The sequence below is a fragment of the Lagopus muta genome, chromosome 3 (genome assembly GCF_023343835.1).
Source record: "Lagopus muta isolate bLagMut1 chromosome 3, bLagMut1 primary, whole genome shotgun sequence".
NCBI classification, from domain to species: domain Eukaryota; kingdom Metazoa; phylum Chordata; class Aves; order Galliformes; family Phasianidae; genus Lagopus; species Lagopus muta.
In genome coordinates this window covers 19,188,637-19,209,877 of record NC_064435.1, presented here as the reverse complement: position 1 = coordinate 19,209,877, position 21,241 = coordinate 19,188,637, and the positions used below count along the sequence as shown (strand labels likewise).

The 21,241-nt window shown below is 35.6% G+C and overlaps 1 protein-coding gene across 2 annotated transcripts in view; it reads left to right on the top strand.

Moving 5' to 3' along the window:
- The window catches only part of ZFPM2 (zinc finger protein, FOG family member 2), a 306,275-nt gene that overhangs the window by 71,924 nt on the left and 213,110 nt on the right, over positions 1-21,241 (top strand). For both annotated transcript variants that reach the window (XM_048939867.1, XM_048939865.1), the window contains one exon: positions 2,167-2,268. In XM_048939867.1, coding sequence (XP_048795824.1) covers positions 2,167-2,268 — 102 coding nt within the window. The remainder of the gene's footprint in view (positions 1-2,166; positions 2,269-21,241) is intronic.

Sequence of the window (21,241 nt, the reverse complement as noted above, 5' to 3'; positions counted from 1 at the left end):
AATGCTCAAATTTGCATGCTAACGCCAGGTTTGCATATATTACCATCTGGAAAAACTTTTATATTTTGGAGCTAACATTTTCCGTGCTAAAGCTTCATCTAAAGGAACTGTTATTATTTCTACCTTTTTGTTGTTGTTGTTGCTTTTCCTTGGTCTACACAGAGTTGTTGTTTACAATGAAGGAAAATAATTTTTTTTATTATAAATATTCCCCTCGAACATTCAAAGAGCATTCTGTGGTAATTATACAGCTTGAGTTAGAAACTCATTGTCAGTGTAGTCTTTGCTGTGAAATGCTTTGTAGCATTTTGGCAAGAACTGGAGCTGATCTTCCAGGTTTGTCTCTGGCTAAATGGTCCTTTGTGTCTCTATAATAATGAACACCTGTAAATAGTTATGAAGGTAGAAATTCGGATGTAAAATATGATAGGTTCTTCACTCCACCAAGAAAAAGAAAAAAGCTCTTGCATTTACTAGAAAACTAACTGTACAAATGCTAGTTCAAAATAAAGTAGTCGGGAAAAGCAAAAAATTGGTAAGATTGCTTGATTTTGTTTTTTCAGCATGTGAGCCCTTACTGACTATCTTCTGAAGGATAACTTCAGATTGAGCTGAAGTGCATGAACTTCTAATGTCTGGGTAAAATTATACAGCGGGCTTAACAAAAATTATGCTAGATATTCTTGATTTCTTTTTGCTTTAATCGCGAAATCATTTTTTAGTATCTTTTTAATATTTATTTTTAGTACTTATGAATTCATATTTGTTATTGGAGTCTGGAGTGAACATGGCATTGTGTTAGTGTGAGAAGTAGTTTACCAGGTTCTTGTATTTAAGATTTGAAAAATTGTTTTATGAATGCAAAGAAGAATACGTTATTACAAGATGCTGCTACACACACGTGAAGTTCGTACTTTATAGTGCTTGTATATGATCATATACTTCAAAACTCTGGGTCACAATCTTATCTCGTGTAAATATAGCTCCAGTGATAACATATGGGGATCTGGCCTGGTATGTTGTAATCACATTTCTCTACCTATGTTGCTATTAAAAGCTGTTGTTATCATAAGTGGAAATAATTTGCAAGTTATTACTTAATTGCTATTATTTTTTTCCTGTGTTTCACTGTTGTTAAATCAACCAGCAGTCTGATTTCCAGTTTCCATTTGTTTTTCAATGCTGTCACTTTTCTGTGGAACACAATTTTTTTTCAAAAGTTTGCTTCTGACTTTTAAACACGCTTCCTAATACCTTTCTTTGCAAGGCTTTCTGGGATGAATTAGTGGTAAAAAGAAGTTCTACAAATGTACTTAATTACTGGCTGGGATAAGCAGCCTGGCACAACATTCAGCACATTACTGTGGCCAGTACTGCACTTTCAACGAAGAATTCTTCACATAATTACTAGGTGGCCATCCCTAATCTACCAGACTGTAGTGTTCAGCATGCTCTATGTACTACTTCAGACTCAATAGTTCCTGAAGGCCGAAAGAAGCTCTCTGGTAGATGGTGAAAATTCTAAAATTTGTTAGAAATGTTATATTTCTTTAGATTTATACTGATGGGGAGAAAGTGGTCATAGGAGAGCTAGCTTGAAACCTTTAAGTAAAAATTCCCTAAATGCCTAAATACCCCACTAGTTGCCAGAAAAGCTAGAATGTGTAGTGTAGTGGACCATCTGCTTGTAGAGAGTGTAATAAATCTGCAAAGCATAAACAATAGTTAGATGTCAATTCAAGAAAACATTCAACTCAAAAGATTATTTTCCTTAATTACCTCACTAGCTGGGGTGTAACAAGCTGATTTGTTTCTCTCGTTTGTGCATACAAACCTAATGACTCCTTCGGCTTGTAAGTTTACAGAATAGGTGCTAGTGATTATTCTGTTTTTAAACATATGGAGTAAACACTGATTACCAAGATTTGCCTTTCCACAGAACTGGAAGGAATGAACATGTTGGACTTGTTTAGATCGTTGGGAACTCACAGATGTTGAAGTGTCTAATACAATTATTCTTTATTCATTACCTTTCCATTTATATATATGTCTGTATTTTCACTTGCACCTGTAAGCAGTGGTTTGGTTATTACAGTAAACCTGACTGAAAGTTGTTCTTGAAATATTTCAAAAATACATTTCTTGGGTTACTTTTTTTTTTTTCAGGCAATGAGGAAGGCATCCATGAGGCACCAGAATCTGATGGTGATGCAAAGTCAGAGAAACCAGGGCAGCTTGCAGTGGAGACGGAAGATTGGGATGGGCCAGGTAGGAAAAAAAACAGCTGACAGGCAACAGTAATTTTTCAAACAGTGCTTTCTGTTATTTTATAAGTTGTTTTCTACTTAGTAGTGGTATATAACGTTCTGTTTCTTTCTTGATCCCTTGGTGTCCAGGATATTAACAGATAAGTACTAAAAGAAAGATCTGGAGTGAAAAAATGTTTTGTCTAAGCCATTTTGTGAATCATTTATCATGAAATATCTTACATAGTTATTGTTATAAACGAAAATGTTGTTTCTGCTGCTTAGAATTCTAAGATAAAAATTTGTCATTAAATTCCCAGTTTAATGGTTGTGTTAAGTTTTTCTGTTATATTTTCTAATGCTTGATGAAATGCCAGTGTCCTCCTCCAAGCTTTATGTCTACATTTAGCAGCATGTTCGGCTTAACAAAGGTATAAGAACTACTGACATTTTCAAGGACTTTGTTTACCAGTTTTAGCTAGATATAAATCACTAAGCACACCTGGTCATTGATTTCATTTGAAAGAGAAACTCTGAGATTGCAGTCAATACTGCTAGAACTCCACATTAAAACATTGATTCATAGCAGTATTTTTTGTTATGTACTTTAAGAGAGGATAAGCACAATATTGCTTTTAAATTTGATGGTAGCATAGGAAAACTTTCCAAATATCTGTTCTATGTAAATATGTGAAGTCTACGTCATGTAATAAAAGCATCTAAGACAAAGGGTTAAATTGTATTTCTGAATTAGGCAAATCTACAGTTAAAAGGCGTTCATGGTAAGGACTCTAGAATGGGCCTTGGAAATCCATTACATTTAATACATTTTAAAAGTGCAGTTGGAAAATGTGCATTTGAAGCTATATATACTCTCAGAATGGCTGTATCTCTAATGGACATTTTCCCTAAAAAGGATGAACATGTCAGAAAAGAGTTCCAGAAGCATTTTATCAATAATTTATAATGCGATAATAATATTTCATTTTAAAAAATTCCTATATTTCAGTCACATTTTCACCCTTGCTTGATTTTGCAAATTACTATATGCTCTTCATGAAGAGAAGAACAACAGTAATGGTAATTTTCTGAAACCAGAAGCTGGAAAATGTAATGCAAACAAAAAGGAAGACATAGTGTGTATAATTAATATGATGTCATTTTAAATATTTTTAATGATACTACACAAGTTGAAGCTATGTAAAGCACTGTGGTGTTATATGAAAACAAGATTTTCTAATAAAATACACTATCATATACTTGAAATAACACAGAAGACATCTTTAGACGTAGCAGAACAACCTTTTCCAGCTTCACTGCAGATTTAAAGGCTGTCAGTGATTAACATATGATTGTTTAAAATTTCATTGCTAGTAAATTCTGTCTTGAATAAATTTATGTTCTTTTTTTTTTAGTTTATTTCAACACAGTTGAATATGTTTTTGTGTTGGCATTTACGGGTTTTTATGTGAGCTGTTTTATGCCAATGTTACAGACACATTTTTAAAGACACTTTTTTGATTTCATTGGAAAAAAATACTCAGTTAAACAGTAAGATGTGTGTTTTTCTGGTAATGTATATTTATTGTTAGCTTTGACACAGGATTTGCCTTCAGCAAAATGATGGCTAATGACATGAAATAAGCTTTGTTTTATTTAAATGTGGATTCTTTAAAAGGAATAATATGTATGAAGGTTGGAAAGGAATGTATGCGCACCACATGCCATGCTCTCCATCATGCACGCTTTCTGAAATGAATTTGGTTATTTATTGATATGGAAAAAGAAATGATCAACAGAAATTATTTTCAGCCATGCAGTACAAGAAAAATGATAGCTTCCTTCAGATCTTTGAGAAGAAAAAAAAAAAACAAAGCATGAAATATTTTGCTTCTTTAGAGTCTTCTGCCAGCACTGCAGAAAAAGAACTGTTAAATACTCCAGTATTTACCATCTCATAGTAGAGGTGCTGTCTTTATCACTAGATGGTGGTGGTTATCGGTTCTACATTCGGTCTCTTTACTGAGAAGGAGCTCTCAGAACCCAAGAAAATACTGTATTCTACGTGATGCAAGTTGGTGTCAATTGATGATGTGAACTGTGAATACCCAAAGCCTGAGCTATTTTGTTGTTTTTCCTCTATTACTTGACATAGTTATTTCCAGAACCAATATTTTCTACAGACTAGAATTCTAGGAGTTACTCATTAGCAAAAACTTCTGGTGGAGTCAAAATTAAGTTTCAGGACACTAATTAGAGTTTTATTTTGTATGAAAATTTTCATTGTTAAGTGGTTCACACGCATTCCCAATCATTTGTAACTATTTTATGCGGAAAAAAATCCATGGTTAAACGTGCTGTAACTTCAAAGAATTTCTGCTGAAGCAGTCTCTCAAATTGCATCATTTTGTGACCTTCACTGACCAACATGGAAATTCTACAGTGGTAATGCTTACTTTATGTAGTTATCTGAACTTCTTAAAACTGTCCATAATTTTCATTGGTTTTGTCTGCATTTTTTTTTTTTAATGCTTTTTAATGAGAAGATGCCTCTGAAATAATGGAAATTGAGGTTAATTGACTGCGTATGGACACACAGTAATGGACCTGTTCTTTTCCTGCTATAGCCAGCTGCAAAAGTCCAAGAAATAGAGTCTGCAAAGAAGACTGAGTTTAATAAAAATTTGTACGAGAAGATTTATTTCTTTAAAATTGTAAGCAAAGGCCATTTAACAGCCTCAGAAACACTACTTGTTATTAGGTGCCTTCATGTGTATAGATGCGTATGTTTCCTTTGTATTACTGTTAGGTTATCAGTGCAAGTGACACTGGTGATCAAGGTTTTAAGAGGTAATGAACACGAGGTGGCTCTCCTATGTGTCTTCCATGGACTATCAATAACACAATAGGATCATACCTTGCTTTAGTGGATATTTACTGGATATTTAAAACAAAATACTGCCCAACGTGGGGAACTATGAATGAAATATCCTAGGAGTTTCATGGTTCCATACCAGAACTCTTCTGGCAATATACATGTAGTATGTCATCAACTATTTCATTTGTATTCATTATGTGAGCTATTATTTTTACAGCTGCAAAGAAGTGTTTCTTCTTTGCAGAACAAGTTGATTATGTGAGTTGGATGATCTTAATTAAAAGTCAGTGTCAGCAGTTCTTCTGATATTTATCTGAAATTTTCCAAGAAAGTGAGATAATTGCAGTTGTCCAAGTAACCAAAAAGGAAAACAAACAAACAAAAAAGCAGAGCAATAAAAAAAAAATAAATTCTAAAAACAAAACAAAACAAAAAAACAAAAAAACAACAAAAAAAAAACCACCTCTCCTTGTCATTTTATGGCTATTTTTATGTACTGTTTACATTCATCTACACATAAAGTGGAAGTTTCCCATGTGTAAAATTGTGCCTCCAGTTAATCAGCAGAATTTCTGCTACTGATAATAGTAGAGCAGGATAAAGTCACAACTCATGTTAAACCTCAGGGGACTCATCATGACTCATATACATGTATCAAAGAACTGTGGAAAAAGGTATGGAGGATTGTTAAATATATCACATCATACTTTCTTTTTATTACCATCGCAGGATGGTATTTTTCTTAAAGTACGTCAGGAAGTGTAAGTAAATAGTAAATATAAAATTAAGTGGTCTTTAAAATAAGGTTATGCTGTGTGTGACACTGCTATGAATTTTTCATGAAGGAATTTTTTATAAAGGATACAGTTTTTCATATGAATTCTGAAGTGGGATGTGAATCAGATTCTTGTGAACATTTTATGTGACAGGTTCTTGTTTTTATATTTTCCATAAAAGGTAGTTTGAAAAGCTTTCTGAAGAGATTTTCTGTAACCTTTCGTAAGAATTAGTGTAAATATTTATTGATTGTTGGGCTAAATCTGCATTATTTAGTAATACTCTTAAGCAGTTTGGGTTACAAAGCAAAAGTGGATAATATAGATCGGAATGTTTGGTAGGCCACTGCAAGATGGGAACAGACATTAATGATAGTTTTTTTTTTTTCTTCTTTTTCTTCTCCTTTTTCTTTTTTCTTTTTTTTTTTTTTTTTTTTCTCTTTCTTTTCTTTTTAAACCAGTCCTAAGAAGGACTTGGAGATTACTGTCCTGATTTCGTTTCTTTTTTGATTGGGGAATGTGGTAGATATAAGATCTTGGAAATGCTATTTGATGTAAATTAACAAAAATCCATGAAACATAGTTAACCACAGATATAGTCTGACAGTAAGAAGAATATTGTGAAGAAGCAGAGGAAATCATAGAACGACTGTGTGTTACTCTGACAGTGAATCGGTATTATCTCTGCTATCAGATAATGCAGTTATCATTAATTTTCACATTTGCATTTCAATCTTTGGAAGGAAATGACTCTTGCCGGATGAAGATAAGAGCTCTGTACCACTATAATGAACCATCATTTTATCCCGATGCTTTGTATCCATATGAAAATGAGGCTGGGTGGTGGTGTGGTATGTGAGGAGGGGGTGGGGGGGTCATAGAAACGTTATAACAAAGTGTCAAAATCACTACAGACTTTTGGAGCCCTTTATGAAGCAAGAGACAGTCTAAATAAATCTTCTATAGTGAAGTGGATATCGGAGGAAACGCAGAGAGCCTGGCTCCTATGCCGGGGTGTTGGGAGGGGCCTTCTAGGAGCAGGGGAGGATTTCTTTGCATCTTGGTCTGGTTTCCATCTCTAGATTGGAACTAAAGGGAGGCTATGGGGAGTCCGAATTGCAAAAATGGGGTGGGAGTGGTCATCAGTTTAACCCCTGGACTGCAGGTCTTATTTTGACTCTTGAATACTATTCAGGTTGGTGAAGTAAATGTTAGCAGATCTCTGACTTCATGGTTAGTTCTGACATGGGAACTTCTGGGAGGTTACTGCACCTGCATGTTAAGTACAGGAGGATTTCAACTATTTTTCACCCTTGTACATAGTATATGTCTGTAAGGACTGTGGTGTTCCCAGTTCTTCTCTATGCATAGTGCAGATTAGTGTTGACTAGCTAAAATTCCACTGGAAACCTCTGCAAGGCATTCTTCCATTATAGTTCTGATGGGTTGACTAAAACCATAGTTCCTCAAATGCTCTTGTACTATATTCACCTTGCTTAACCTTAATGCTGCACTTAGCACCTGTAATTTACAGACTTCATCCATACATCATCAACACTCACTGTCCGATGTCTGCTCTAGGCAAGAACTCCTGAGGTTTGTCCCTCCTTCCTTTCTTTTTTGTAAAAAAAGCTGTGATTTTTAATTCATCAAATGATGGTAGGAACTGATATTTAAATGTATGGTATTTTAATGTCATTCTTAGTGCTAGCATTTCTAGGAGTATCAGGATGTCCATCTTGCCATGACAGCTCCAAGCTGCTTTAGCTCGGAGACTGTGCTATGGTGGTGGGGCTGAGGAACTGCCCTTCTGGCTGCAGCTGCCGCTTCCTCCTGCAGACCCTCCTGAGAGCTCCTCCTCTCTGCTCTAACTCAGTGAGTACATTCCTGTCTCTTAAAGAGGAGATACAGGGCTAAGAGCTATAAGGAAAATACATGCTGTGTTAGTAAATACAGCAGTGACAGAAGCTGAATAGTATATACCAGTGAGGTGCTAAAACACATCCCTGGCATGACTGCTGTTGAGGCCAGCTGACACTTCCTAAATAATTCCAGATTTTCAAGTGTTAAAGCAGTGCATAAAGCCTTATCTGTAGGTAGTTAGCCTTATAGGCTAAGGGAATCTCCCAGCACACAGTTGCCCCTTTTTACACTACTTAGTCTCAGTGCACAGAGTCTTTTTTTGGCATATGTAATTACCTTTCCTTTACCAGAAAGAAGGTTTCCTTCCTTCTTTTACATCCTTTAGCAGATGTTGCTAGTGCAGAAATGGCTTTTCTGTGAAGCAGTTCATCTCGTTACCAAACTGCTCCCCATAAAAAAGACCTGAAAGATAAGAAAATGAGAGTGGCTGTATGTATGAACATGGAAGAAGCAATCTAATCTTTGCTACCATGTTTCCCATATGCAAACTTTTGTGGGAAATGAACTGTTGTATGACCTACTGAGCATGTTTGATAGACAAGATCAGTAGGGAAATTTTTTATTTTATGGCCACTCCTGATGGCCATAAAGACACTCCTGATGGCCACCAGACATGTTAGACCCCAGGGTTTAAAGAAGAAGTTGAGGTTTAATACAGTCCCCCTAAAATCATGTGAGTAGGCATTTCAGATACTGAAGACTATGTTATTTACTAAATTGAAATTACTTACTGTTATGATGACTTCATCCATTCAAGGTGCAAATATAGTAGGATTCTGTAAGCTTGAAAATCAATCTTACCTCAGTTGACTTAGAGCATAAACTGTAAATAAGGAGAGAGTTCATTGCTGAATATTGGAGCGCTGTTCTCCTGTTTTGTATTTGGGATACTATTTTCTTGTCATTGTTTCATGAAGGTGACATATACAAGAATTTAAATTCCATTGTAAAATTAGGTGCAGTAAAAATGCACCTGCTTCAGAAGTTGCTATTTAGTTTGACAATATTCATTTAGTATTTCTGGGTCATCATTTATCCATCTGTGAAATGCTTACTTTACATACTACGTTAGGTATAAATTGGAAACTATCTTAATCTGCAGACTGGCAAGTTTTAGACTAAGTAGACTTGAAATTGATCCAACACCTTCCTAAATTTTTATGTACTTATGTGTGTCAAGAGAGGAACATCGTACTGAATCATGAACAGCGCTGAACTCTGAATGAAAGGTTACAGACATTAAAATTGTATTCTGTTTTGATTGGCACTTGTGTTTCAAGCACAAAAGACTTCCTGTTTTCTGAAAGAAGTTGATAGCTGGGAAGGGCATGTGCAAGGGACAAATGATCAGATTCACCAGGTGCTGCTTTTTTGGACATGATACACTGCATAGTGGATGTTACCTGTACAAATCCCTGTAGGTCACATAGTGAAGGACTCCTAGTCCGTGAAAGTCTGCAGAGAATCAGTGAACATCTGCATTACAGTGCGTAGTTTCTTGTAGTTTCATGCACCAAGGGATCAGCAGAGGCTGGCAGAAAGCTTTGCACTTTTCAACTGTCTTCACTGTAGTGTGGTCATAAAGGCAATGTAATTGTAATGTAATGTAAAAAATACAATGTAATGTAAAGGCAGTGGTAATGTAAACATCATGGTAATTGCAAAGGACTAGGAAACAGTGTCTATATTTGGAAACAGGTAGGATGAGAATCAAAAGTAGCATGTAACTGGTCCACAACTGTTTTGCTCTTTGTTGTGTTTTTCTCATTAATTCAACTAAGATTACTACATGCAGAATATTGCATAGCAGCACTGCCTTGAACAGCTGAAGGGTGGGTCTGTTAATACATTGATCTATGTACAAAATGTAGTGTTATTTATTTATCATGCACAGTGATGTCCAGCAGTTGGATGCAAGCACCTGGTGAGAGATAGTAGTGCCTTCATTTCTTAAATAGGCAGGTTTCTGTTATTTTCAGCATTGTATCCTGTGCTCAGCATATAATTAAAGAAAATACTTTGATTTTCCAAATACATTTTTGTCTTTGCTCACTTATTTCCTCTCTGTTAAGACATCATAACATAAAAGTTGGAAAATGTAGCTAAAACAACAAACACGTTATTACCAGAAGCCATCAAATCTCCATTCGAAAGAACCAGCTTGAGCTGAAAGTAAATTTAATGTGACATGGCAAACTGGATATGAGCATTTACCCAATCAGATTACAAAGACAGTTCAGAATGGTTGTGAGTCTGGAGAGGAATTGAACAAAGTTGTCATGAGATGGCAAGAGCATCCTAAGGGCAAAATCTCTGCCTAAATTCTGGCCCTAGATTTCTCAGTATTTGTGTTTAGCTCAATGATACTAGCTTTATTCACTTTTGATTTTAGGTTTTTAGTTGTCACATTTCATTTTTAGGGCATTCTACCATTGCATGCCCACAGGAAGGACAAGGTGGTGATGACTGTAGAAGTGCTATGATCAACTTCTACACAGTCTTTCATCACTCACTCACCAACATGTCAAAAATAAGCATTTCTTAGTAGAATCAGCCCTCATTTTTGTTCAGTTAACATAGTTTCTAGTGATTTCAGTATCTTCTGATGGAATCAGTGAGAAGCCTTGGAACCAAATAGGCAAAAGTGTGGCCCAGAGTTAAACAATAATATACCTATGCTGATAGCTGGCTAGACAGAATTATTAAGCATTAAGGTGTATGTTGGGAAGGCCTTAATTGTGTAAGGGTTAGTAGTTCCTAGTTTTTCCTGGAGTCAGTGGGTTGGTTTAGACTTTAAGAAGCTATTCTGAGGTCATCTGAGCTCTTGCCTTTTTTTTTAAATTTATTTTAATAACCTTACACTTTTTGTTCCTCTCTGTATGCTTTGTCTTTCTTGAGACCTTCAGTCATTGTAGTCAAGCTGAGATACTTCAGAACATGTTGCTGGGGATCACAGATAGATAGAAAAACTTTCCAGTATTTATGTAATTTTGTCCTGAGTAAGTATTGCAGGATTATGCAATGGCATATTGTTTTGTATGAAGAAAAAATAGCTGATAAATTTTAACGATTGAGGATGAAGTTGTAAAAATGATTTGTTACTTAAGGACAGTACTCAAGTTAGGATGATTCAGGTCTTTGCTTCTCTGATTTTATCTCAATATAGTTGCATTAATATCAGCATAAAACCACAATGATGGATTATTACAGATAATTTTGGAAGATAAGATAATGTGTTCTATGGACATAATGTTCCAGAGTGGTGCATATATGCATTTTTGGATGGGTGGTTGAGTCTGAATTTCAAATTACTTCATTGGGTGAGAAAAAGAATTCATTAAGTTATCTGAAGCTTGATACTTGTATCTCAGTGCCAAAGCTGCTAATCGCTTCAGAAATCTTTGGCTTCCATCTATAAACAAGTATTAGTTCTTATGGAAAGGAAGGAAAAAAGAAAAAGCAAAACTATTTGGACAGCAGTTTTTATTAACATTCGAGAGAGTTTTCTGAGATGTGATATAGTCATGTATATGATGTTTATGTAATGTGATACTGTAAATGCTTCATATTTATTCAGATTAAATAGGTATAATTTTAAACTTATTATTTCTATTAATGTGATTTGTATTTCATGGATTTTTATGGACTTATTCTCAGAAAATAATTTTTTCATAAATTACAGCATCCCTTGGCATTCGATCTTGACTACTTTTCAAAGTAAGTCTTGGATCTCAACTTGTCTCAGAAATTTTCTTTATGAGATACTTCCTAAATTTATTCCCATTTCTAGCAGAAGGAAGAAAAAATCCTCCTATAAGAAAACAACAAAATTTGGTGTGGTGCATCTGATATGAGCTATCATCTACTTTAATTACTACATACATAACATTTTAACAATCAAATTTTGAGTTTCTTCCAAGGAAATTATTTTCCTCTCAACTTGTCCTGGTAATGCTTGTTTTAATAGTTAAAACTTTCTCAGCTTTCTTTTTCTGTATAATCATGTCACAATGTCTGAATCATCTGGAATCAAAGAACTGTGCAGCAGGGATGTGAGCAGAAGGACAATGTAGAATTCCAAGTGCCACATGCCAGAGAACATTTTTAGGGGATGCTGAATCATAGAATCATAGAATAGCTCAGGTTGGAAAAGACCATAAAGATCACCAAGTCCAACTGCAACCTAACCATACTACCCTAACTCTAACAACCTTCTGCTAAATCATGTCCCTGAGCACCACATCCGAATGGTTTTTAAACACATCCAGGGATGGTGACTCAACCACCTCCCTGGGCCTATTCCACTGCTTAACAACCCTTTCTGTAAAGTTTTTCGTGAGATCCAACCTAAAACTCCTCTGATGCAATTTGAGGCCATTTCCTCTTGTCCTGTCACCTGTCACCAGTGAGAACAACCCCAGTCACGCTGAAGAAGTGCTGTCAGATATTACTGTTGTACTTTCAAGCACAGGATGTGGTGGACCAAAGGAAATGTGCATTGAACTCTGTCCTAGATGACATAGAAAGTATGTATCAGGCTCCTCTTGTAATTTCTTGCAGGAAGAAATCCAATTACAGAAAACCTGCTCTCCTATTCTGCCTCTCACTGTTGTATTTTACAGTGCCACGTGCATCTTGACAAGCATGATGCAGTAGATTAAAAGTCCTACTGATTCATTGGTTTCATAGTGTTAGTGTTCTATATACAGTCAAGATACTAAATAACACTTTAAAAATATTTAGAAAATGTGGTTCTAGCTATTGAAAAGCCTTTAACCATCTGCTTGCTTTTTAATTTTTCTCATAAAAGGAAACAAAAATCACTTTAATATGTAGTCACATTGTTTTCACCATTTCTCAGCTTCTAGGATGATTACTCTGGAAAAATGCTGCGTGTTTCCCCAAAGCCTGGACATATCGTGACGCTTATCTAAAGAAAAAAGATGATATATTTTTAAAAGAAAAATGCTGACCTAGTTAGTAAGGCTGAAACCATTCATTAATTAGAAGTCATAATTGCAATTACATGGTAAAATTAATTTATCACGAAAATAATCCTATCAGTTTTCCTTTTTGGAAAAATGGAACCAAATGATTTTAGCAGCCTGCATTGCTTAAGGCAGATATTACAGTGATACTGGTTGAGAGTGAATAAAGTAATCAAATTTCATTTTGAAGATCTGAAATTCAGGGGCTGCATCAATGATAGTTCATATATTATATGAGTTTCAGTTGAGTTGTAATTCTGTAATTACGTGTAATATATAAAGCATATATGCACAGATAAATGCATAAAAGGAAAATAGTGTGCTGAAATTTAAAGAGAGTGAAGTGAAGATAACACGGCACATAATATATAGAAAAATTCATGTAATATGGCAAGTATGCTACAGCGTAGGAAAGTCAGAATGCCTTTTGTACCCTCAGGCTATTTAGACTTCCTTGATATTCAAATCTTAATGTACATTAAATGGAATTTAAGGAGGTCCACCTCACTGGACCTCAGGCAGACTTAGCAAGTAGCGCTCCTTAGGGATGCCACTTTATGTATATATTTGCAAAGATGTTATAGCCATGAAATATAGTCCTTTGATGACATCATAACTGTGAAATATGACTTTATTTTGCTCACTGGCAGTCAGAGCTTTGCTTTATCTGTATTAAGCAGTCTGTATGCATAAATAAAGAATACCACATACTGAAGCTGACTGTTGTAACCCAACATGGCCACCTTGAGTTGGAGTGCTCATTCCTCCATGTAATGCCCTATGAGTGTCTGGGAACTATTTGTAAACTACTGTCAAATATGGCAGTTTAACATTATCTTCTCCCCAGAAATGTGGTAATAACATAAGCACTGTGGGTATTGATGGGCAGCTGCCTGCCCAAATATACTAATTACTTATGGTAGTTTAAATTTTAACAGAGGGTAGACATGTTTTATCTTAAGATAGTCAGACTTTGTCTTGAAGGACCTAAAAATATATCATTGACATTTGTGGTCCTGTTGAAGTAAATAGAAAAGCACACAGTGATGGCAGTGAATTTAATACCTAATATCTTAACAACTAGCAATCTATTAATGATTGATTAATTTATAAATGCACATATTGTTTATTTAAGGCTCACAAATACTCTATAGGAGAAAGGCTCATAGCCACAGTGAGCAGACTGTTCGTCAGCCAGGACTTTGTTATGAACAGGAGGTAGGAACAAGTATACTCTTAAGCATCTGAAAAACTCTCAAGTCTCCAAGAAAGAGTTCATAGAACAGTGCAAGAAGTACATGCTTGAATCCATTTTTCCAGATTAACCAGGCATTTTTAGATAGGATTGATAAGTGCCTTTTTTTTTTTTTTCTTTTTTTTTTTCCCCTCCAGGTGATAATGTATCTACGTTTAGAAGAATGCCTTTTTAGGCTGCCATCCTGCGCAGCATTTACAAACTTGTAATTTGATGCATATGAGCATGATGTTGAACAAGGGAAAAACTACTCACATGCATTAAGTTAAGCACACGTGTAAGTGTTTATAGGATTGGGGCCTTAGGTCATGAGCTTTTCCCAGCAGAAGCTGCCTTTATCGTTGTGCTTTCTACATACTAAGTGAACTGCTAGCATGCACAAATTAATAGGGATGCAAATCTAAGCAATGCTAAAGGCCCCTTTCCACTCCTTTGACAAAGTAAATGGGCCTTAAAGTATGTCACTTCAGTAAGACTCTGAATACGATAATTAAGGAATTCAAATTGTATCTCGAGTTTCTGTGAATTACAGAACATAGTTTCATGGATTTATTTGATTTTTCTGACTTTCTATTTTGAATCTTCCTAATGCTTACTAAATTATTTGCATTTATATGCAAGATGGTTGATTCGTACATTAAAAACACCTTTTTTTTTAATTGAGAGGTAGGAGATTAAGTTTCAACATTTCTGTTCAGTTCACTTTCACAGTGGCTGTGCGTTGTTGATGCTGGGATAGTAAGGTCTGAGGTAACACATCAATTTTATAAATGAGAAGATGTTCAGTTTTTGCAGTCTTCTTTCCTTTGATTTTTAAAGGGTGTACTCGTATTTCACGGCTCTGATTACAGCTGTGAAATACAGACTCATGGTGGCATAATACACATTGGACTTGATTTTTTTTTTTTTTTTTAGTGCTAGGATTTCTGCAGTAGCAATATATATATTTTTGCTGTAACTTTCTGTATAAATATACTGATATAATGAATCGGGACTGTTTGAAGGGTGAAGGTGCTAAAATATTACCCAAGCGATATAGTGACCTATGATGTTCAGAAGGTTCCTAGGGGCAAATCTTTCCTTAAAGGAAACTCTAATGTTTCTTACATTCTATTTTGCAGTTTTTTGTTTGGTTGATTCTGTTTGTTTTTGTTGTTGTTTGGTTTTGTTTTGTTTTCATAAAAATGCGAAAAACTCTGAGGTAGAAAGTGTGCGGAACAGCATTACTTCTTGGCTTCTTCTTCTGAAGATCAGTCACATCTACTGCCTATTGCTTTAATTGTTGTCTGAATCCAAGCAGTATTTCAGAACTATTGCTGTTGAATGATGATTTGCTCTAGCATCAGCTGATAACCTTATCTTAGCAGTTAAGGGGAATCAAAAGAAATTTACCCTTTTAAAGCTCATATTTTCTCTACATGAATTTCTCTAATTGTTGCTCATCTTGTGTATGTTTCATTGACTTTATTTCTTTGGCTATTCTTTTTTACTTACTTTTCATTTATTGCCTTCCTTATGCAATGTTTGTAATAAAAAAGCAAGTCCATATATGCTGCTTTTAATTAACTTAACCCTTGTGAGATAATGGGCATTAGGTTATTTATCCGAATAAATTTACTTCATAGGAAAAGTGCACTGCCTAACCTATGATACAGATGTCTTTTGTAATAATGGTCTGATATTACTTACCTGTATTTGCCATCCCCACCCTCCTGCCAGCACTTACGTTTTGCTTCACATACAGTCACAGCACAGTGGTTATTGAGGTGGCAGTGCAGTGGTCCTGTATGGAACAAATGCTTTTATGCTGTGTTAACAAATGATTCGCAGAAAATTCATGCAGCCAACTGTCGGTTTCTCCAGTGTGCAACTTGTACACATGTGCTCTTAGAGTTTTGTTTCCTTAAGTAGGAAATAAAAAGGAAAGTTTTTCTAGTTTTTCTATTCCCTTTTGATCAATCGCAATTTCTGATATTCTCCTTTTATTTCCAGGTCTGATTTTGTTCACACTCTTCATTTTTGCTTTGCTCTGCATCCATTGCCCTTCTGTCATTTATTTCCTTTGATTCTGTTAAAGTCATTTTTTCCATGTGACATAGTGTCTTTTGTATAATTATATAATATTTCAGTTTTGTCTTATGCCAAATTTGTTTACCTAGCTTTCTAAGTTTGGTTGCAGTGTTTCATGTAGTATTTGTTAAGGAGAGTGTAGTGAGAAATGAGCATGCTATTATTATTCCTGGCTCTGCTGTGTTTTCAAAGAGCATCTGTTGGTGTTCATTCGACGTTTTTTCCTTGGCTATGTATATAACACACGCATATGTATCATCAATTCAGTGAAAACACCACAGAGAAAATGAATTTTATGAAACTGGGAGGAAGTTTGCAGCAAACAGTGGATTATATTGGTGTTACATAGCTATCTCATCAAAAGGTAGCAAATGCACAAGACCTTTTGCGCTTTTCAATTTGAAAGAAAATGATTTCATTAGAAAAAAAAGAACCATCACTCTGGATGTTGGAGAATGCCAGAGCCTGATGAAACCAGCTGAAGAGACAAACTGAGTGTACGGATGCAGATTAGCCTTCAGAAGATGAGGGTGTAAAAGGGATTTAATGGTAGGATGGATTATAGAAATCCTTGTAACAATGTTAAATAATTATAGTTCCAGCCGAGATCAAAGCAGTGCTGATTGAACCCCCTCAAGCTGTTAACATGGAGTATCTGGAAGAAAAAAAAAAAAAAAAAGGAAAAAAAAACCTCTGAGATTGGTCAGCCTGTGCTGACAGTGTCCTCTGATCTATGGAAGTTCTGGTGGTATTGAAGGTACAAGTTGTGGGGGAGGGAAAGATGGAGGGAAGAATTTATCAGGCAGAGTAGCATATTTGGGAGGGTTTTTTGTTTGTTTTTTAAGGGAGAAGAAATGGGTATTGTAATCAGTGTTACTAGAGTTCACACGCTGATTGAAATTGCAGTAAACTTATATACTATTGGCATCTTTCCATATTGGAAAAGGGATTAAGTTTCCTTAGCAGAACTCTGGTCTGTAACAGAAAATGATTAGGCTCTCTTTTTTTTTCTTTTTTTTTTTTTCCTCTTCCCTCCCACCTTTTAAACTGCGATTCCTATATACATACCTGCCCAGCAACAACTATTAGCAGCGATAACTGGAAGAACGCCTTTGTAGTAGCGATATTTAGCTGCAGGCAGAGAGTACAGTTGCTATGCCCATTCAACAGCATTAAACATTTATTCTCATTGCCTTGCCTTCCTGGCATTCATGCCTGGAGGATTATGCTTATGCCTCTATTAATAAAAAAAGAGAAGTCAAAGTTAAATCCGTACAGTTTGGTGGCAGAGTAACTTGTGGCATAGCCAAAGCTTTTCCTTCTGTACAGCTGTCCGTAAACTGCAGAACATCATTTGTTTCAAATAAAGTAATAAAAAAAACCCAACTCGTGCCACCTTGATGTGCATTTCCAGGGTATGCTCAGGGGCAGATCATGCCAGAGGTGTGTAATCAAAACCAAGGGTGGAAAGGACACCTTGTGGACCAGATCTGTCAGAAGTGATGATTTAACCTTGCACGCTGTTACTTTGTCCTGAGACTGCAGGAGAGAGAGAACATCAGCACTGAATGGGCACAAAGGATGGAGCTGTCAGACAGTTCCTTTTGGCGACAGCCACGCAGGGGGAAAGGTGCTTCGAGGAGGTACCGTCCACAGGGCAGAAGGAGCAAGCCTTTGCATGCTGTTTGGCAGTGAGTAGCATGCAGCTGTCTTTAGACCTACAGCTTTGGAAAGGGCAAGTGATGCTTATTAGGAAAAAGGGCTACAAAGTGTTAGGTTGCCGGACATGCCAAGAAATACATAGCTTCTTTCTCTCTCTCTTTAGTTCTGTAAATGTATGCATGTGACTGCATGTTTAAACTGAAAGTGGCTACTTTGTCTCCTTTGTACATTCAGTGGACTAAATACAGTCAGAGTGTTCCAAAGGGCTGTTTTATGTCTGTGAGAATAATGATGCATGGCCAAACCCCAAACAATTATCTGATAACTGCGTGAGAAGCTGTAAGAATATTCTCCATAATTTGTAAGTGAAAGTTTGCATCAAATGCTACTACTATTTTTTAATATCAAAGATAATTTAGGTTTTAGGTTATGAAGTGTTGTATATGACCTCTTTTAGGACTTCTGCTAACCTGTTAAGTTAGGTAAGCTGCTTTTTACTTGCTTAAAATATGAGTAGTCAGCCTCCATGTGATATGGATTTAAGAGCAAGAGGGCATTAAATAAGTCTACATCAGGGATGGAAACATGTAAATGGCACCATCTCCAGGGTATTTTGTGTCCATTTGCTGTAAAAATGTGACAGTTTTTGCAGGCATCTCAAAGTGTCTGTAGATCATCAAGTTACAGGTATGGACTCTGTGGCTCTATTTTTGGCCAAATACTATGGAAAATGTGTAAGACAGTCCTCTCATTATCCTTTGTGGCATTGTCTCACCTTGTGAGGTTAGATGCAGAAGATACTGTAGCTAACTTGAGCTTTCCTGTTGAATGAGTGATCTATGAAGAGATAAAAGTGATCTTGTAATTGCCAAAGCATCTTGGTTGAGCTCTGTAAAGTTTAGATTTGTTACTCTATTTAACAAACAGCGCTTTGTAAAGATAAACACGTCTGCAGGAGCAGAGTGTATTTTTTAATGAAACAGAAGTTTACATTGCTGGGTAGAAACAAGTGATGCCATTAAGTCGGCTTTATGGCAATTGTATGCTAGTTTTAGGACACCTGGCATCGATTAAGCAAGGATTTTCAAAGACAGGTAAGTGTGAGTTTATTTGGGACTATGGAGAGTTTTTAAATGCTGTCCAAGGATCTCACAAATCCATTTGGTAAAACAAGAATCTGAAGGAAGGATTTCAAGCTGCATAAAATATAAATATAAGATTTAATATGAATATATTAAATATAACCATAAATATTTTATGGTACAGTTTTGGTTCTAATGAAAGCCAGCAGAAAAACAATGCTTTGGAGAAGAAGTAATTGTGTCACTTCTTGCTGTCACTTCAGTGATTGTGTCAGTGTGTGATAATGACAGTTAAACTCTCAGCAGGAGTTTTTATACTAGAAATAGGGAAGAATAGCTGGTGGGTTGTTTTTTGTTTGTGTGTTTTGTTCTGGTGTTGTTGCTTCGGTGCTTCTTTGTTGCTGTTGTTGTTTAGTAAGATTAATAAGGGTTAGAAAGAAGAAAGCTTCCGAAACAATAATTTTAAGGCCAGTAATTTAAGGCAGGAGTGGAGGAGAACAGAAACTATCAGGAAGGCTTCTTAACTTGAGAAGCTTCACAGTCAAAAGGAATGTGGCCATCAGAGAATGTGCAGAATCCTTTCTTTCACTGCTGTAAAAATGGATAAATAAAAGTAGGAATTGATGACAAGTCTTAAGTAATTCCATCTTCAATCTGCGCTGCTTGACATAGTCATTCTGTTTGATTCTCTGTCTTTTCCTTTCCCACTACAGGTTACCAACAAAGAATTAAAAAACAGACTTTTCCTCTCCCTTACCCATCCTTTCCTGTTGCTTTCAAATGTTTCCTGAAATTGCAGAGGAAGAGTTAATAATGGAACTAGCTCTTGTGATGTTACCTACCTATTCTCACTTCTTTTTCACACTTTAAACCCCTTCACAGAGGATTTTAGAATGGGAAAATGCTAAATCAGCTCTTTCCCTGTCCTCAGCTTCCGAGCTTTTTTTGTTATTGTGCTATGGAAAAAAGGATCAGACTCCAAACCGTTAAGCAGTAGCTGCATTTGGAAATAATCTAAAGCAAAAAAATATCTTTTTGCAATAAGGGACATCATTCTTCCTCTTTGTGTTCTGAAATGACAAATTATTGCTCCTTGACAGTGAATTTAAAATCAGATAACTAAGACTCACTAGATGATCTTTATCTCCAGAGCCTATGTAAATATGTTGTGCTCTGTGTTGTGCATATTGTTAGTAATAGGATGGTACAAGCTCAGAGGTATATTCAACTATGTGAATATGTGAATAACTCAAAGATTAGGCATTTTATATGTTACAAGAGGGGGAAAATACCTAATTTGACTTAGGAATATAGATATTTTCCTTTGATGTTATTATTTTAAACCTCAGTTCCTTTTAGCATACCTTGTTTTTGTTTAGATTGTATTTACAGTATGAATGGTTCTAGATGTAAGTTAGAATAATTATAAAGAAGGCAACCTTTCCCCTCTTCAGTGTCGTGCTGGCAGCAATTTGTACTTCCCGTTATGAATACAAAAGATCCAGTTGTTTCCCACAGGCTGTGAAGACGCTGGAAAAGGAACTGTTGTTGCTGTTCACCTTACTGTTTTTTTCCTCTTTAGATATCTTCTGTTTAAATGTATGTATGGAGAGGAAAATAAACATTTTAGGCCTAGGTTAAATAGGCATATTGGAGGTAGTTATGGCTGGTGTGCCTCATCCAGTGAACTTAGAGATAAATGCGTGTAGTATTTATAGATTAGATTATTATTTTTTTTTTTTTAATGAGAGGTTATCATATTAAAAACAGTAGGAAATGCAGGTTATAGTAACCTGTAAGTAGGTTACTTATAAACTCAAACTTTCTGGATGTTTTAATTTGTTTCTGAAATTTTGCTAGAACAATATTTGATCTGTTTTCCAAAGCATTAGTTTCCTTTTAAATTCACATTATGCAACTTTGGATGACATCTGAAATATTTATTTAAATCCTTCACATTCTGCAGTGTCCCTTGCCATATGGTAGCTGATAGATGTTCTACAAAGTAGGAAACATCCCTCTTATTCTGATTTTAAGATATTCTGGTATCTTATAGATTCTAATCAAAATTGCAGAAAATGTGTCAGAATGTAATCCAAAATGCATTTTTTTTAGTCTCAAAAATAGGATTTAAAGCTATATTCAAGATGAGGGCTTGGCCACTGGCCTTCCTTCCAAGATTTTTTCTTTATTTGAATTACTATTTGAATTTCTATTTATGAGATGGGCACCAATTTAAACCTTTTTTAAACCAATCTAAACCTGTGCTCAAATACTAGAATTAACTTTCACAAACTCCTCACAGTAGTTTACTAAATGCTAATTGTAGTGATTTCATGTACTCCATTGTTAAAATTGGTC